The following is an 18,522-nucleotide window of genomic DNA, read 5'->3' as shown; positions in this document are numbered from 1 at the left end:
TAATGTAGTCATACCGCAATTGCAAATGAAGCCCGGGATTTGAATTTCCCGGGCTTCATTTGCATAAAGCCGGCCGGCGCCATTTTTAAATGCCGGCAGTTCGAACCCCGTGCCGCGCTGCTACACGCGGCACGGAGTAGCTAGTTCGTATTAGGCTTCCTAACCTGAACTAGCTGTACTCCTCATTCCACGAGGAGTACAGCTAGTTCGGATTAGAAGCCTAATCCAAACTAGCTACTCCGTGCCGCGTGTAGCCGCGCGGCACGGGGTTCGAATTGCCGGCATTTAAAAATGGCGCCGGCCAGCTTTATGCAAATGAAGCCCGGGAAATTCAAATCCCGGGCTTCATTTGCAATTGCGGTATGACTACATTACCCTCCTATTTCGAATTAGGAGGGTAGTGTAGACATACCCTCTGTTTCTGAAGAAGTGGGTGGTACCCATGAACGCTCATGATACCATCTACATGTTTTGTTAGTCTTTACGGTGCTGCTAGACTATTCATTGTTTTTAAGTGTTTCTAATAAGGGTGTGTCTACACAGCAAAGTTATTGTGGAATAACGGCCGTTATTCAGAAATCACTATATGAGTGTCTACACAGCAATTCCGCTATTTTGAAATAACAAACGTCTTAATCCAGCTTCTGTAAACCTCATCCTGTCCAGAATAATGCCTCTTCCAAATAGCTATTTCAAAATAAGGCGTGTGTAGATGCTCCACTTCTGCTATTTCGAAATAGCGCCTCACCAGGGTCATTCTAAGTTCTTCCTCCTGGGGCTCTAAATCAAGATAGCACATCTACATTAGTGAGGCCTGCCTCGGACGCATTTTGAGGCTTCCTTGTAGTGTAAATGTGCTGTTTTGAAATAAACTATTTTGGAATAACTATTCCGGAATAGCTTGTTCCGAAATAACTGTGCAATGTAGATGTACCCTTACAGACTAACTCGGCTACCATAGAGGCCCAAATTAAATTGGCAATTGAAACAACACTGTATCCAAAGAAAAACTCATGTTTGGGGGCGGGGAGAGGGGAGAGAAAAAGATGATAATTTGGGGAAAGGATCTTAGAAATGACATAGATATAGTTTTAAAAGAATCTGAAAGGAATCAGGGATAAAATGAGTTCTGAAGATGAAACTATGTGCTTTGTGTTAGATCTTTGCTGTTGAAATGCAAAGGGGGATATAATTCTAACATGGGAATATCAGACAATATCACAGGGCTCTCTAGAACTCTGAATTTTGATACGAACAAAAGTCCCAACACTCTTTCTGCCGATACGTTGCTCGCTGACCTGAATGCTAACATTTCACAACCTGTCTGCTTCTCCTTGACTTTCGTGCAACACTGGCAGGATTTGCAGATTAAACAACCAGAACTAGGTACTGCAGGAATCATTGTGTGGAAGGGGAGTTGAAATTGAAGGTTACTGTACCTTTCCCCTGCTGCCTCCTGGAATAAATTACACTCTTTGATCTTTAATTTTAGAAAATACAGAAAAGGATGAAAAGGCCGAATGGACAGACAACTGGAAAGTACAATGCATGATAATCCATTAAAAGGGGAATGCACAAGCCTAATTCTCGTATATGTTCCTATTAATGGGAAATGAAAACAGCTCCAGTAGACCCTTATGCTGGAACCTTCACTTGGATCTTTGTGGTTTGCAATGCCACAATGCCCCACTGACTTCACTAGGGCTCTGCAGGACTCCAGGGGGTGAATCTAGATACTTCTTGGTGTTCTGCCACTCCATGGATTTAGCATCCAGCTGCATTTAGCACTTCCTTGGTGAGCTATGAGGCACAAGGGAGAATGGAATGCTGTAGACTTGGAGCGTGCCTGTCATGGCTCCTTCCCCACTGTGGCATGATAAATGCAGAAGTGGGGGCCAGCAAAAGTACCCCCAAAAGCTTATCTACCAGGCTTTGGTATAAAACTTCCCCCCAAAATCTTAACAACCTGGATTTGGGAATAAAATCTCTGCTGCCACCACCCAAGTAATGCTACAAAAATCAGGGGAAAGATCCCTTGGGAAATCTCACCCCTAAAGTACAAACCAGGACACAACCATTAACTAATACCAGGTTAATAAGAAGGAAAGAGAAAGAACTTTTATTATCACCACAATATTCCTGTTGCAAGCATAATAACTACATGGAAAAGTAACAAAATAATAGACTCATGGAGGAGAAATTTATCATGGGCCAGGAACTTGGTTACAAAGGAGAGCAAAACCTATTTTTAAATGCACAGACATCAGATCCCGTTTCCCAAACCATAAAACATTAAAACCTAATGGATTTATCTAAACTTTATCCTACTTACAGACTGTGAAGAGTATTTTCTTAGAGGGAGACATCCTGTCTCCTTCAATAGCTGGAGAGAAAGCTACCCAGGACAAAGGAGGGAAAAACCCCAAAATTCCTCTGTTCCAGTTTGAAATTCCTACCTGCATTCCTATTGGCTGAATCTACCTGGTTAAATAAGGGATATAGTTAACCCCTTAGGGTATGTCTAGACCAGTGGTCCCCAACGCGGTGCCGGCAGGTGCCATGGCGCCCGCCAGGCCATTTCTGTGCACTCGCCGAGTGATTGAGGCTGGCCCTGCCCCCGGGTGCACGGCACAAGGGCGGCGCCAGACCTGGGCAAGCGGCACAGGAGCGGCACCGGACCTGGGCGCGTGGCGTATGGGCAACCCCACCCCTGGATGTGCGGCACAGGAGTGGCACCGGCTCCAGGAGTGCGGCGTATGGGTGGCCCCACCCCCCATGGGTGGCCCCGCCCCCGGATGCCCGGCGCATGAGTGGCCTCACCCCCGGGCACCTAGCAGCCCCAAATGGTTGGTGTCCACTGGTCTAAACTACCCGACATAGTCTAATGCCTCGTAACAAGGTTTACAGGAGCAGTTGACAAAGGCGTTCCCTGTCGACCGATCCACGTCTTGGTTGCCGTGTTGTGCTGACGATCAGCTGAGCCGGCACAGCGTGGCGGCCATTTTTATTTTAATGAAGCCGGGGATATTTAAATCTCTGCTTCATTGACTATGTCAGGTAGTCTAATTTACATGCCTCTGGTGACAGAGGCATGTAGTCTAGACATACCCTTCGTCCCCAGGCTTCTGGCTAACCCTCATGATCATGAACGCGCCCAATTGGGAGGTAGCATATCCCAAGCTGCAGTTCAGTGAGTCTGAAACAAGCAGCTGCTGACACCTTCTTGGCCCTAGCTGCTCAGATACTCTCAGGGAGAAGAGATGAGAGCTTCCCAGGAAGGCTAGTGGTAAGCGCCGGATTCGGGAAGCTATTTGTAGTGTGTAACAAATCTGTTGAATTTACATCCCATGAACTGTATCACATATTCTAATTGCCAGCAGAGGACAATCTTGATAGGAACTGTTTCCACAGACACACAGACAGCTATAGACTGATAGATAGATCTTTGAATCATAGAACCCTACAACTGGAAGAGACCTCGAGAGGTCATCTGAGTGGAGAGAGGTAACTAGTGGAGTCCCCCAACAGTCTGTCCTGGGACCCATCCTATTCAATTAATTTATAAATGATCTAGAAAAAGGGGTAAACAGGGAGGTGGCAAAGTTTGCAGATGATACCAAACTGCTCAAAATAGTTAAGACCAAAGCAAACTGTGAAGAGCTTCAAAAAGATCTCACCAAACTAAGTGATTGGGCAACAAAATGGCTAATGAAATGTAATGCTGATATATGTAAAGTAATGCACATTAGAAAAATAAACCCAACTACACATACAATATGACTAATTTAGCTACAGCTACTCAAGAGAGAGATCTTGGCGTCATTGTGGAGAGTTCTCTGAAAACATCCACTCACTGTGCAGCGTCAGTCAAAAAAGCAAATAGAAATTTAGGAACCATGAAATAAGGGATAGAGAATAAGACAGAAAATATCGTAATGCCTCTATATAAAACCATGGTATGTCCACATCACGAATACTGCATACAGATGTGGTTGCCTCATCTCAAAAAAGAGATATTGGCATTGGAAAAGGTTCAGAAAAGGGCAACAAAAATGATTAGGGGTTTGGAATGGGTCCCATATGACGAGAGTTTAAAAAGATTGGGACTTTTCAGCTGAGAAAAGTGGAGACTAAGGAGGGATATGATAGAGGGCTATAAAATCATGACTGGTGTGGAAAAAGTGAATAAGGAAAAGTTATTTACTTATTCCCACAATATAAGAATTAGGGGGTTGCCAAATGAAATTAATAGGCAGTAGGTTTAAAACAAACAAAAGGAAGGCTTTTTACACTCAGCGCACTCAACCTGTGGAACTCCTTGCCAGAGGATGTGGTGAAGGCTAAGACTTTAACAGGGTTCAAAAAAGAGCTAGATAGATTCATCGGGGTTAGGTCCATCAATGGCTATTAGCCAGGATGGGAAGGAATAGTGTTCCTAGTCTCTGTTTCTCTGAAAATGGATGACAGGGATCACGAGAGGATTACCTGTTGTCTTCCCTCCCTCTGGGGCACCTGGCACTGGCCACTGTCGGCAGACAGGACACTGAGCTCGATGGACCTTTGGTCTGACCCCATATGGCTGTTCTTACGTTCATGTGCACTTGAGCTAAAAGAGTAACCCCCTGAGCCGGGAGTAGCCAGATGGCCAGTGACGGTTCCGGGGAAGGGTTTGGCACACAGGAGTGCCATGGGAAAATGCATGTCATTTCTCTGCTTCCACCAGTTCCATAATCTGAGTCAGGCTTGACAAAGGTCAAGTCTCCATCGGTTACAGCGGCTACTGTCTGTCACAAAGGGCAAAGGGCTCCAGAAAGCACTTCCCTTGTGAGATGCTCCTTGAATCTTTTTCCTCTGCCATCCCCTGGCTTCCCCATGAGGGCCAGGCCCAAACACTCTAAGCGCCCCACTGTGAACCTGATCAAAAGTCCTCTCCCCAGCTACCGCAACCTTCATCCGCCTCCCTTCCTCTGACAACATCGGGAAAAGCTGGCGTAATTTTCTGCCCCACACCTGGCTCTCCTGGCAGACGGTGAATGATGAGACAGTGTATGGGGGCCGAGGCAGCAGCAGATCAGTAAATCAAGGTCCAGACAGGGGGTCAGATGTGAGGTTGCATGGAAAAGGCTAGCCACATACAGCAAATATGAGACCTCTCCGAGGGTATGTCTACACTGCAGCGCTAATTCGAACTAACTTAGTTCGAATTAGTTAATTCGAACTAAGCTAATTCGAATTAGCGCAGCTAGACTTAAAAACTAGTTCGAATTAGCGTTTTGCTAATTCGAACTAGCATGTCCACACAGAGTGGACCCTGAACAGAAGTTAAGGATGGCTGGAAGCAGTGCCGGCAGGGCATCAGATGAGGACTTAGAGCGTGGAGCTGCTGCCTCAGGCTAGCCGAGGGCTGTGCTTAAAGGGACCCAACCCCCAACCCCCACCCCGGACAGACAGTTCTCAGGGTTCCCCGCTTGCAAAGCAGTCCTGGCTTGGAGTGCCCTGAGCGCCCACACGCGGATCATCACAGCACTCGGCCATCAGCCTGGCTGCACTTGCCACAGGCTGCCATCCAGGAGGAGGGGGCAATCGGGGGGCTGCAGGAGAGCTTCCACCCCGAGAAGCCCGCAAAGCCAGCCCAGTCCTCCCCATCGGGGTGCGTACCCCATTCCTCCCTCACCTCCTTCCACTTACCCGTCCCTAGCCCCCCTTCCTGATGTACAAAATAAAGAAAACGTGTGTTCAAAAATAGAATCTTTCTTTATTGAACAAAACTGGGGGAGACTGGGAAAAAGAGGTGGGAGAGGGGAAGAGAGAGACTGGGAGAGGGGAGGGCAACTTAAATGATCAGGGGTTTGGAACAGGTCCCATGTGAAGAGAGGCTAAAGAGACTGGGACTTTTCAGCTTAGAGAAGAGGAGACGGAGGGGGGATATGATAGAGGTCTATAAAAGCAAGAGTGGTGTGGAGAGGGTGCATAAAGAAAAGTTCGCCATTAGTTCCCATAATAGAAAGACTAGAGGACACCAAAGGAAAGGAATGGGTAGCAGGCTTCAAACTAGTAACAGAAAGTTGTTCTTCACAAAGCAAAGAGTCAACCTGTGGAACTCCTTGCTGCAGGAGGCTGTGAAGGCTAGAACTGGAACAGAGTTTAAAGGGAAGTGAGATAAAGTCATGGAGGTTGGGTCCATGGAGTGGTATTAGCGAGGGGGTAGAAATGATGTCCCTGCCCAAAGTTTGTGGAAGGCTGGAGAGGGATGGCACGAGACAAATGGCTTGGTTACTGCCTTTGGTCCATCTCCTCCAGGGTACCTAGGGTTGGCTGCTGTCGGCAGACAGGCTACTGGACTAGATGGACCTTTGGTCTGACCCAGTACGGCCATTCTAAGCTCAGGGCTCAGGGTCGGGGGTCTCAGTGGACCACCCTGATTTTCATGCAAACCTGCTCCTGGGTGGCCAGGCTGGCAGCTCTCCTGCCCTAGACGGCCACTTTCCTGTGCCTAGTGCGGAGTTCGTGGACGAGGTCCACGATGTCTGCACTAGACCAGGCGGGTGCCCGCCTCTTGCGGTCCTGGCCAGGCTCCCGAGAGCCGCCAGCCTTTTCCCGGGAAGAGGCGGAGGGCTGGGGGGCATCAGGTGGCTGGCTCATGGCGTGCCAGGTGCAGGGTCTGCTGGCTGGGTGCTGGCAGACTTGCATCTGGCACGGGCACCGTAGCCAGCCCATGCCCCTTTAAGGGCTCCAGGACCGGGAGGGGGACATATGAGTTTCCCTGGTGGTGCCCAGAGTGGCCACCAGGAAAAGCTGGAGAGGGCTAGCCTCCCACTAGTTCGAATTAAGGGGCTACACAGCCCTTAATTTGAACTAGTAAGTTCGAACTAGGCTTAGTCCTCGTGCAATGAGGTTTACCTAGTTCGAACTAAGCGCTCCACTAGTTTGAATTAAGTTCAAACTAGCGATGCGCTAGTGTAGCGCCTATGAAAGTTAGTTTGTATTAACTTTGTAGTGTAGACATACCCCTAGTGATCTATTTCCTGGGTATGTCTACACTACAAAGTTAGTTCGAACTAACGGACGTTAGTTCGAACTAACTTTAATAGGTGCTACACTAGCGCTCCGCTAGTTCGAATTTGAATCGAACTAGCGGAGCGCTTAGTTCGAACTAGGTAAACCTCATTTTACGAGGACTAACGCCTAGTTCGAACTAGCTAGTTCGAACTAAGGGCTGTGTAGCCCTTTAGTTCGAACTAGTGGGAGGCTAGCCCTCCCCAGGTTTCCCTGGTGGCCACTCTGGCCAACACCAGGGAAACTCTATGCCCCTCTCCCGGCCCCGGACCCCTTAAAGGGGCACGGGCTGGCTACGGTGCCCGTGCCAGGTGCAAGCCTGCCAGCACCCAGCTAGCAGACCCTGCACCTGGCACGGCACAGAGCCACCCACCCGATGCCCCCCAGCCCACCCCCTCTTGCCGGGACCAGGCTGGCGGCTCCCGGGAGCTTGCCCTGGACCGCAAGAGGCGGGCACCTTCCTGGGCTAGTGCGGACATCGTGGACCTCGTCCACGATCTCCGCACTAGGCACAGGAAAGTGGCCGTCTAGGGCAGGAGAGCTGCCAGCCTGGCCACCCAGGACCAGGTGTGCATGAAAATCAAGGGGGTCCACTGAGACCCCCGACCCTGAGCCCTGAGCTTACAATGGCCGTACTGGGTCAGACCAAAGGTCCATCTAGCCCAGTAGCCTGTCTGCCAACAGCGGCCAACCCTAGGGACCCTGGAGGGGATGGACCGAAGACAGTGACCAAGCCATTTGTCTCGTGCCATCCCTCTCCAGCCTTCCACAAACTTTGGGCAGGGACACCACTCCTACCCTCTGGCTAATAGGACTCCATGGACCCAACCTCCATCACTTTATCTCACTTCCCTTTAAACTCTGTTCTAGTTGTAGCCTTCACAGCCTCCTGCAGCAAGGAGTTCCGCAGGTTAACTATTTGCTTTGTCAAGAACAACAACTTTCTCTTACTAGTTTGAAGCCTGATACCCATTCCTTTCCTTTGGTGTCTTCTAGTCCTTCTTTATGGGAACTCAGGAAGAACTTTTCTGAATGCACCCTCTCCACCCAACCCCTGCTTTTAGAGACCTCTATCCTGTCCCCGCTCCGTCTCCTCTTTTCTAAGCTGAACAGTCCCAGTCTCTGTAGCCTTTCTTCATCTGGGACCTGTTCCCAACCCCTGATCATGTTAGTTGCCCTCCCCTCTCCCAGACTTTCTCTTCCCCTCTCCCACCTCCTTTTCCCAGTCTCCCCCAGTTTTTGTTCAATAAAGACAGAGTCAATGTTGGAAGAAACGTTATCTTTATTTTGTACATCAATAAGAAGGGGGGCTAGGGAAGGGTAAGTGGAAGGAGGTGAGGGAGGAATGGGGTACGAGCCCCCGATGGGGAGGACTGGGCTGGCTCTGCGGGCTTCTGGGGGTGGAAGCTCTCCTGCAGCCCCCCAATTACTCCCTCTCCCCAGATGGCAGCCTGCGGCAAGTGCAGCCGGGCTGATGGCCGAGTGGTGTGATGTGCCCAGTGTGGGCACTCAGGGCACTCCAAGCCAGAACTTCTTTGCAAGCGGGGCACCCCTTAGAACTGTGTGTCCGGGGTGGGGGTCGGGACCCTTTAAGCGCAGCCCTCGGCTAGCCTGAGACAGCATCTCCATGCTCTAAGTCCTCCTTTTATGCCCTGCCGGCACTGCTTCCGGCCATCCTTAAGCCCTGTTCAGAGTCCACTCAATGTGGACTTACTAGTTCGAACTAGCAAAACGCTAGTTCGAACTAGTTTTTAGTTCTAGATGCGTTAGTTCGAACTAGCTTAGTTCGAATTAACTAATTTGAACTAAGTTAGTTCGAACTAGCGCTGTAGTGTAGACGTACCCCCTGAGACTGCTGCTGGCTCTGCCACTGGCCTACTGGGTGACCTTGGGTGAGACACTTCACCCCTCTGTGCCTCAATTTCACCTCCCATCCATTTCTGTTTGGGCTATAAGCTCTTACGGGCAGGTCTATCTCCTAGTAAATGTACGTACTGGGGGCCTGGTCTCAGTTGACACTGCTGTAATACAAATCATGTCAGTAGTTTACAGAAGATGCCATTAAAACACCCCAGAGCAGGATTCTGGTAGGAAGAGGATGAGTGTAACATTTGCGTACGCAATGCTAAAAATTCTGTAGTTCTATAATGCTGTTGTGTCTCTGGGGTGGGGTGTGTAACACTGTTGTGTGTCTGTGGTGTGTAGTTGTGAAACGCTGTTGTGTCTGTGGGGTGGGGTGTGTAACGCGGTTGTGTCTCTGGGGTGGGGTGTGTAATGCTGTTGTGTGTCTGGGGTGGGGTGTGTAATGCTGGTGTGTGTCTATTCGGTGGGGTGTGTAACTCTGTTGTGTGTCTGTGGTGTGTAGTTGTGTAACGCTGTTGTGTCTCTGGGGTGGGGTGTGTGATGCTGTTGTGTGTCTGTGGGATGTAGTTGTGTAACGCTGTTGTGTCTCTGGGGTGGGCTGTGTAACGCTATTGTGTGTCTATTCGGTGGGGTGTGTAACGCTGTTGTGTTTCTGTGGTGTGTAGTTGTGTAATGCTTTTGTGTCTCTGGGGTGGGGTGTGTAACATTGTAGTGTCTGTGGGGTGGGGTATGTAACGCGGTTGTCTCTCTAGGGTGGGTGTGTAACACTTTTGTGTGTCTGTGGGGTGTACTTGTGTAATGCTGTTGTGTCTCTGTGGTGGGGTGTGTAACGCTGTTGTGTGTCTGTGGTGTGGGGTGTGTAACGCTATTATGTCTCTGGGGTGGGGTGTGTAATGCTGTTGTGTGACTCTGGAATGGGGGTGTGTAATGCTGTTGTTTTTCTCTGGGGTGGAGTTCTGTAACGCTCTTCTGTGTCTCTAGTGTGGGTGTGTAATGCTGCTATGTGACTCTGGGGTGGGCTGTGTAACGCTGTTGTGTATCTCTAGTGGGGGTGTGTAACGCTGTTATGTCTCTGGGGTGGGGTGTGTAATGCTGTGTATTTCTAATGGGGGTGTGTAACGCTGTTGTGTATCTCTAGTGGGGGTGTGTAACGCTGTTATGTCTCTGGGGTGGGGTGTGTAATGCTGTGTATTTCTAATGGGGGTGTGTAACGCTGTTGTGTGTCTCTGGTGTGTAGTTGTGTAACGCTGTTGTGTGTCTGGGGTGGGGGTGTAACACTGTTGTGTGTGTCTGGGGTGGGGGTTTGTAATGCTGTTGTGTGTCTGGGATGAGGGTGTGTAAGGCTGTTGTGTGTCTGTGGGGTGGGGTGTGTAACACTGTTGTGTGTCTGTGGTGTAGTTGTGTAATGCTGTTGTGTGTCTCTGGGGTGGGGTGTGTAACACTGTTGTGTGTCTGTGGTGTGTAGTTGTGTAACACTGTTGTGTCTGTGGGGTGGGGTGTGTAACGCGGCTGTGTCTCTGGGGTGGGGTGTGTAACGCTGTTGTGTCTGTGGGGTGGGGTGTGTAATGCTGGTGTGTGTCTGTGGGGTGTTATTGTGTAATGCTGTTGTGTCTGTGGGGTGGGGTGTGTAACGCTGTAGTGTGTCTGTGGTGTGTAGTTGTGTAACGCTGTTGTGTGTCTGGGGTGGGGGGCATAATGCTGTTGTGTGTGTCTGGGGTAGGGGTTTGTAATGCTGTTTTGTGTCTGGGATGAGGGTGTGTAAGGCTGTTGTGTGTCTGTGGGGTGGGGTGTGTAACACTGTTGCATGTCTGTGGGGTGTAGTTGTGTAACGCTGTTGTGTCTCGGGGTGGGGTGTGTAATGCTGTTGTGTGTCTGTGGGGTGTAGCTGTGTAATGCTGTTGTGTCTGTGGGGTGGGGTGTGTAACGCGGTTGTGTCTCTGGGGTGGGCGTGTAACGCTTTTGTGTGTCTGTGGGGTGGGGTGTGTAACGCTGTTGTGTCTCTGGGGTGGGGTATGTAACACTATTGTGTCTGTGGGGTGGGGTGTGTAACGCTGTTGTGTGTCTGTGGGGTGGGGTATGTAACGCGGTTGTGTCTCTGGGGTGGGGTGTGTAACGCTGTTGTGTGTCTGTGTGGTGTAGTTGTGAAATGCTATTGTGTCTCTGTGGGGTGTGTGTAACACTGTTGTGTGTCTGTGGGGTGGGGTGTGTAACGCTGTTGTGTGTGTGTGGTGTGTAATTGTGTAACGCTGTTGTGTCTCTGGGGTGGGGTGTGTAAAGCTGTTGTGTGTCTGCGGTTGGGTGTGTAACGTTGTTGTGTGTCTGTGGGGTTTAGTTGTGTAATGCTGTTGTGTGTCTCTGGGGTGGGGTGTGTAACGCTGTTGTGTCTCTGGGGTGGGGTGTGTAATGCTGTGTATTTCTAATGGGGGTGTGTAACGCTGTTGTGTGTCTCTGGTGTGTAGTTGTGTAATGCTGTTGTGTGTCTGGGGTAGAGGGTGTAACGCTGTTGTGTGTGTCTGGGGTGGGGGTTTGTAATGCTGTTGTGTGTCTGGGATGAGGGTGTGTAAGGCTGTTGTGTGTCTCTGGGGTGGGGTGTGTAACACTGTTGTGTGTCTGTGGTGTAGTTGTATAATGCTGTTGTGTGTCTCTGGGGTGGGGTGTGTAACACTGTTGTGTGTCTGTGTTGTGTAGTTGTGTAACGCTGTTGTGTCTGTGGGGTGGGGTGTGCAACGTGGTTGTGTCTCTGGGGCGGGGTGTGTAATGCTGTTGTGTGTCTGGGGTGGGGTGTGTAACGCTGTTGTGTCTGTGGGGTGGGGTGTGTAATGCTGGTGTGTGTCTGTGGGGTATTATTGTGTAATGCTGTTGTGTCTGTGGGGTGGGGTGTGTAACGCTGTTGTGTGTCTGTGGTGTGTAGTTGTGTAACACTGTTGTGTGTCTGGGGTGGGGGGTGTAACGCTGTTGTGTGTGTCTGGGGTGGGAGTTTGTAATGCTGTTGTGTGTCTGGGATGAGGGTGTGTAAGGCTGTTGTGTGTCTGTTGGGTGGGGTGTGTAACACTGTTGTGTGTCTGTGGTGTAGTTGTATAATGCTGTTGTGTGTTTCTGGGGTGGGGTGTGTAACACTGTTGCGTGTCATAGAATCATAGAATCATAGGACTGGAAGGGACCTCGAGAGGTCATCGAGTCCAGCCCCCCGCCCTCAAGGCAGGATCAAGCTCCGTCTACACCATCCCTGACAGATGTCTATCTAACCTGTTCTTAAATATCTCCAGAGAGGGAGATTCCACCACCTCCCTTGGCAATTTATTCCAATATTTGACCACCCTGACAGGAATTTTTTCCTAATGTCCAATCTAAACCTCCCCTGCTGCACTTTAAGCCCATTACTCCTTGTCCTGTCCTCAGAAACCAAGAGGAACAAATTTTCTCCTTCCTCCTTGTGACACCCTTTTAGATATTTGAAAACCGCTATCATGTCCCCCCTTTATCTTCTTTTTTCCAAACTAAACAAGCCCAGTTCATGAAGCCTGGCTTCATAGGTCATGTTCTCTAAACCTTTAATCATTCTTGTCACTCTTCTCTGTACCCTTTCCAATTTCTCCACATCTTTCTTGAAATGTGGTGCCCAGAACTGGACACAGTACTCCAGCTGAGGCCTAACTAGTGCAGAGTAGAGCGGCAGAATGACTTCACGAGTTTTGCTTACAACACACCTGTTGATACAACCTAGAATCATATTTGCTTTTTTTGCAACAGCATCACACTGTTGACTCATATTCAACTTATGGGCCACTATGACCCCTAGATCCCTTTCCGCCATGCTCCTTCCTAGACAGTCGCTTCCCATCTTGCATGTATGGAACTGATTGGTCCTTCCTAAGTGGAGCACTTTGCATTTCTCTTTATTAAACCTCATCCTGTTTCCCTCTGACCATTTCTCTAACTTGCTAAGGTCATTTTGAATTATGTCCCTATCCTCCAAAGAAGTCGCAACCCCACCCAGTTTGGTATCATCTGCAAACTTAATAAGCGTACTCTCTATCCCAATATCTACATCATTGATGAAGATATTGAACAGTATGGGTCCCAAAACAGACCCTTGAGGAACTCCACTTGTTATCCCTTTCCAGCAGGATTTAGAACCGTTAACAACAACTCTCTGACTACGGTCATCCAGCCAATTATGCACCCACCTTATCGTGGCCCTATCTAAGTTATATTTGCCTAGTTTATCAATAAGAATATCATACGAGACCGTATCAAATGCCTTACTAAAGTCTAGGTATATGACATCCACCGCTTCTCCCTTATCCACAAGGCTCGTTATCTTATCAAAGAAAGCTATCAGATTAGTTTGGCATGACTTGTTCTTCACAAACCCATGCTGGCTATTCCCTATCACTTTATTACCTTCCAAGTGTTTGCATATGATTTCCTTAATTACCTGCTCCATTATCTTCCCTGGGACAGACGTTAAACTGACCGGTCTGTAGTTTCCTGGGTTGTTCTTATTCCCCTTTTTATAGATGGGCACAATATTTGCCCTTTTCCAGTCTTCTGGAATCTCCCCTGTCTGCCATGATTTTTCAAAGATCATAGCTAAAGGCTCAGATACCTCCTCTATCAGCTCCTTGAGTATCCTGGGATGCATTTCATCAGGACCTGGTGACTTGCTGACATCTAACTTTCCTAAGTGATTTTTAACTTGTTCTTTGTGTATCCTATCTTCTAAACTTACCCTCTCTCTGCTTGTATTCATTACGTTAGGCACACCTCCAGACTTCTCGGTGAAGACCGAAACAAAGAAGTCATTGAGCATCTCCGCCATTTCCAAGTTCCCTGTTATTGCTTCTCCTTCCTCACTAAGCAGTGGGCCTACCCTGTCCTTGGTCTTCCTCTTCCTTTTAATGTATTTATAAAAGGTCTTCTTGTTTCCCTTTATACCTGTAGCTAGTTTGATCTCATTTTGTGCCTTTGCCTTTCTAATCTTGACCCGGCATTCCCGTGTTGCTTGCCTATATTCATCCTTTGTTAGTTGTCCTAGGTTCCATTTTTTATATGACTCCTTTTTTATTTTGAGATCATGCAAGATCTGTGGGGTGTAGTTGTGTAACGCTGTTGTGTCTCTGGGGTGGGGTGTGTAATGCTGTTGTGTGTCTGTGTGGTGTAGTTGTGAAACGCTATTGTGTCTCTGTGGTGTGTGTGTAACACTGTTGTGTGTCTGTGGGGTGGGGTGTGTAACGCTGTTGTGTGTCTGTGGTGTGTAATTGTGTAACACTGTTGTGTGTCTGGGGTGGGGTGTGTAAAGCTGTTGTGTGTCTGGGGTGGGGTGTGTAACGTTGTGTGTCTGTGGGGTTTAGTTGTGTAATGCTGTTGTGTGTCTGGGGTGGGGTGTGTAACGCTGTTGTGTCTGTGGGGTGGGGTGGGGTTTGTAATGCTGTTGTGTGTCTGTGGTGTGTAGTTGTGTAACGCTGTTGTGTCTCTGGGGTGGGTGTGTAACGCTGTTGTGTGTCTGTGGTGTGTAGTTGTGTAACGCTGTTGTGTCTCTGGGGTGGGGTGTGTAATGCTGTTGTGTGTCTGTGGTGTGTAGTTGTGTAACGCTGTTGTGTCTCTGGGGTGGGGTGTGTAATGCTGTTGTGTGTCTGTGGTGTGTAGTTGTGTAACACTGTTGTGTGTCTGGGGTGGGGTGTGTAACGCTGTTGTGTGTCTGTGGGGTGTAGTTGTGTAATGCTGTTGTGTCTCTGAGGTGGGGTGTGTAATGCTGTTGTGTCTGTGGGGTAGGGTGGAGTGTGTAACGCTGTTGTGTGTCTGTGGGGTGGGGTGTGTAACCCGGTTGTGTCTCTGGGGTGGGTGTGTAACGCTTTTGTGTGTCTGTGGGGTGTAGTTGTGTAATGCTGTTGTGTCTCTGGGGTGGGGTGTGTAACGCTATTGTGTCTCTGGGGTGGGGTGTGTAATGCTGTTGTGTGTCTGTGGGGTGGGGTGTGTAATGCTATTGTGTCTCTGGGGTGGGGTATGTAACGCTGTTGTTTGTCTCTGGGGTGGGGTGTGTAACGCTGTTGTGTAGCTCTAGTGGGGGTGTGTAACGCTGTTATGTCTGGGGTGGGGTGTGTAATGCTGTTGTGTATTTCTAATGGGGGTGTGTAACGCTGTTGTATGTCTCTGGTGTGTAGTTGTGTAACGCTGTTGTGTGTCTGGGGTGGGGGGTGTAACGCTGTTGTGTGTCTCTGGGGTGGGGGAGGGGGTGGGGGGGTGTAAGGCTGTTGTGTGTCTGTGGGGTGGGGTGTGTAACACTGTTGTATGTCTGTGGTGTAGTTGTGTAATGCTGTTGTGTGTCTCTGGGGTGGGGTGTGTAATGCTGTTGTGTGTCTGTGGGGTGTAGTTGTGTAACGCTGTTGTCACTCTGGGGTGGGGTGTGTAACGCTGTTGTGTGTCTGTGGGGTGTAGTTGTGTAACGCTGTTGTGTCTCTGGGGTGGGGTGTGTAACGCTGTTGTGTCTGTGGGGTGTAGTTGTGTAACGCTGTTGTCACTCTGGGGTGTAGTTGTGTAACGCTGTTGTGTCTCTGGGGTGGGGTGTGTAACGCTGTTGTCACTCTGGGGTGTAGTTGTGTAACGCTGTTGTGTCTCTGGGGTGGGGTGTGTAACGCTGTTGTCACTCTGGGGTGTAGTTGTGTAACGCTGTTGTCACTCTGGGGTGGCTATTCACGTGTCTGATCCCAGCTCTGCGCAGCTCACCCGGTCACCTGCGGCCCCTCCCGACTGGCCGTGGGACCGGGCAGCGCGCTGGGGAGCCAGCGCCGGCCCCGCTTCTCCCCATCCGCCGTGGCGCTGCCCGCAGGCCCGACGCGCTCCCCCGGGGCGGCCCGGCCCGGCCGCTCTCCCGCCCGCCTGTCTCTTTAAGCAGCCGGCGGGGCGTGTGGCGGGCTGGCCCGGCCCGCAGCGCGCTCATTGGTTTGTGGCGGCAGGAAGTGGGAGGTGGAAAAGTCAGATCGGGGCTGCTCGCTGGCTCAGCTGCAGGGTGAGGGGGAAGGCGGGTGCTCGGTGGGATCCCGTGTCCCGGGGAGGGGAGGGGGGGCATTGCACAGTGGGGGGAGAGGGGCTACCCCTCTGGGCTGCATCTCCAGTCCCTGGGCTCCTCTCCTGTGGGCCAGAAGGGGGGCAGCTGCAGAGTCTGGCCTGCTGGCTCTGCAGCGCCTAGGCAGCTGGGTGGGGGGTTGGCAGTGGTCACACCCTCTGCCTGCTCCCATTCCTGGATCCCAGCCTTTTCTCTTCGCTCTCTTGCAGGTTTGCTGTTGCCACTATGGCCCAACGGGCCTTCCCGAATCCTTACGCCGACTATGACAAGTCCCTGGCCACAGCTTACTTTGACTCTTCAGGGCGGGTGAGTTGGGGCTCTCAGTGACTTCAGTGTACAGGGCTGGGGTGTTTTCTTTCTTACCAGGGGGCACTGGCGTGGGGGAGGTTAATTATTCCCTCCCATGTTGCTCTGGCATGGCAGCTGTGCCCCAGCTATCCGCAGAAAGGCAGGGATCGCTCTTCGGCAATGCCGCAGGACAGGGCTTGCGCCTTCCACGTCAATAAGCCCCTTGGACGTTTTTTAAAAGTGCTTTTAATGCGCTTCCTTGGCCTTCTCGTAGGCGTACCTAGGCGTCTGGGTCCGGTATCTGCCTTTGTCCTCTGGGGCAGGTCTCTCAGTATGAGCTGCCTCCGTTTCATAAAATCATGAGCTGAGTTGAATTTTTTGTAGCGGGGGGAGGCAAAAGGCTGATGGTTTTGATGCAGGAGAAAAGGCTCAGCCCATGCACCCGGGCAAGGGCGCTGTGTGATCCACATCACTGGCTCCTGTGAGGGGCCTTACAGGGGTGTGTTGACAGTTTCCAGAAGAGCGTGGGAATGGGGCAAGAACCAATCTCCAACGCCACGCTCTTTGAGATTGTAGATAGGATTCTGACTTCACTTGCGTAATAAACACCCTGAGAGTAGGAGCAAATAAGCAACAAAGCTTTTCCTTTCTGACTGCCGCTTGCTGTAGGTTTGTTGGACAAGAAATCACAACATACAGACACAAATCAGAGACACACTTGTAAAGCCTCCGTAGTTCTGGGTAAAAACAGTGACAGTATAGCCAGTGTGGCTACATCTACCTGTTGATACAGATATTGGGTTAGAAGCAGCGTTGCATTTTATTGGAATATCTGGAAAGGAAAGTTGAATGGCTCGTACAGCTGTTCAGGGATAGGTGTGGTCTGAGAATGTGTCTGGGAGCCAATATTCTAGTCGCTGACTCTACATGGCCCTGGGCAAGTCACTTAATCTCTCCGCTTCAGTTTCTCTATCAGTAAATGAAAACTTGCTACACAGAGAGCATCAGTAATTAACGTCTGTAACACTCTTCAAAGATGAAATGTGCTGCGTAAGTGCTAAGTGTTGTGAAAACAGCAAAGCATTCAAGCACCACAGGGCATTTGCTTTGGCAGCCTCACCTCCACCCTGCTTAGTCTGGCTCTGTTTTTTCAGCAGTGCCTCTCCGAGCCAGGCAGAGCTGTCTGGACATGTACGTACTACAGATGCTTTCTGCCTCACTTTGGCAGAGCAGATTTGCAGTCTCCCCTTTGTGAGAGATGCGCAAACACAGCACTCTTCAAGTGCAACCAAGCTGCTGTCTCATCCCTGCCGGGAAGCCGCTTGCAAGCGTGCCTTTCTGGATTTGGAAAACCTGAGAGACCATTGAGTGGCTAGTGTTTACCGCGATTGGTTGCTACCTGCAGTTTTGATTCCAGAGTGTTTCGCTGAAATTTGCTTCCCGGGTCAGACCCTGACAAGTCAGTTCTGAGTCACTGCACTTTTATCCACTCAGCAATTTTAGACGCATATTATCTATCTCATATATAGACTAGGGGGCTGCGCTCCTTGCTCGCCACGCCTACCAACCCCCCGTCACAGGGGTTAGCTCTCCCCCAAGCCACTGGGGAGGGCCAGGCTGCAGCTATGCCAGACGCAGTCCCTTTTCCTTCCCACCTTCTGCCAGCCCGGGCCCCTTCTGCCTCCCCCAGCCAAGTACTTTCTCTCCCTTCCCACCCACTACCGCAAGGGTCCTGCACCTGGGGCAAGGGAACAGCTGTTTTTCAAACACTGGCAGCCACCCGCCATGAGGTAGACCTCGCGCGCCATAGGCTGTCGACCCCGTTATGGGGCACGCAGCGGGGAGGAGAGAGAGGGGAGGCCATGGGGCTTAGGGGAGAGCGACATGATGACATCACTCTGTTGTCCTGCAGGAAGAACTTTTTTATAAGTATAGTAGGATATACAATGAAAAGTCTTTTGTCGGACATTTAAGCGAGCAGGGCTCTTGCATCTAGTGCCGATGCCTTAGACCAATGTTTCTAAACTTTTTTTTTATAAAGTACCCCTTAAAAAAATAAATACCCCCAGTACCTATAGATTTCAGAGACACCATTTGTTTTCTACCATTGCATACATTTGTTTAAACAGCTTACTCCTAGCCAGGCGGGCGATGAAATATTTAGGTGTAAAAAGTACACAAATAATAAAGCGCTGTAAAACTTAAAACACACATTCAGTTTTCTCCAAACGTCAGTTGTGTCGACGTAC

At 50.0% G+C, this 18,522-nt stretch overlaps 2 protein-coding genes across 2 annotated transcripts in view; one reads left to right on the top strand and one right to left on the bottom strand.

The window, feature by feature from the left end:
• The window catches only part of CPS1 (carbamoyl-phosphate synthase 1), a 288,535-nt gene that overhangs the window by 161,198 nt on the left and 108,815 nt on the right, over nt 1-18,522 (bottom strand). The window lies entirely within an intron of this gene.
• Nucleotides 15,796-18,522, top strand: part of LANCL1 (LanC like glutathione S-transferase 1) — a 34,111-nt gene continuing 31,384 nt past the window's right edge. The window contains exons 1-2 of the mRNA XM_075933930.2: nt 15,796-15,928; nt 16,195-16,291. Coding sequence (XP_075790045.1) covers nt 16,211-16,291 — 81 coding nt within the window. The 5' untranslated portion in view covers nt 15,796-15,928; nt 16,195-16,210. The remainder of the gene's footprint in view (nt 15,929-16,194; nt 16,292-18,522) is intronic.

This window comes from Pelodiscus sinensis, chromosome 7, assembly GCF_052426305.1.
Source record: "Pelodiscus sinensis isolate ZL-2025 chromosome 7, ASM5242630v1, whole genome shotgun sequence".
Lineage (NCBI taxonomy): Eukaryota > Metazoa > Chordata > Testudines > Trionychidae > Pelodiscus > Pelodiscus sinensis.
Note: the sequence above shows the minus strand (reverse complement) of the source record. Positions and strands in the feature narration are given on the sequence as shown.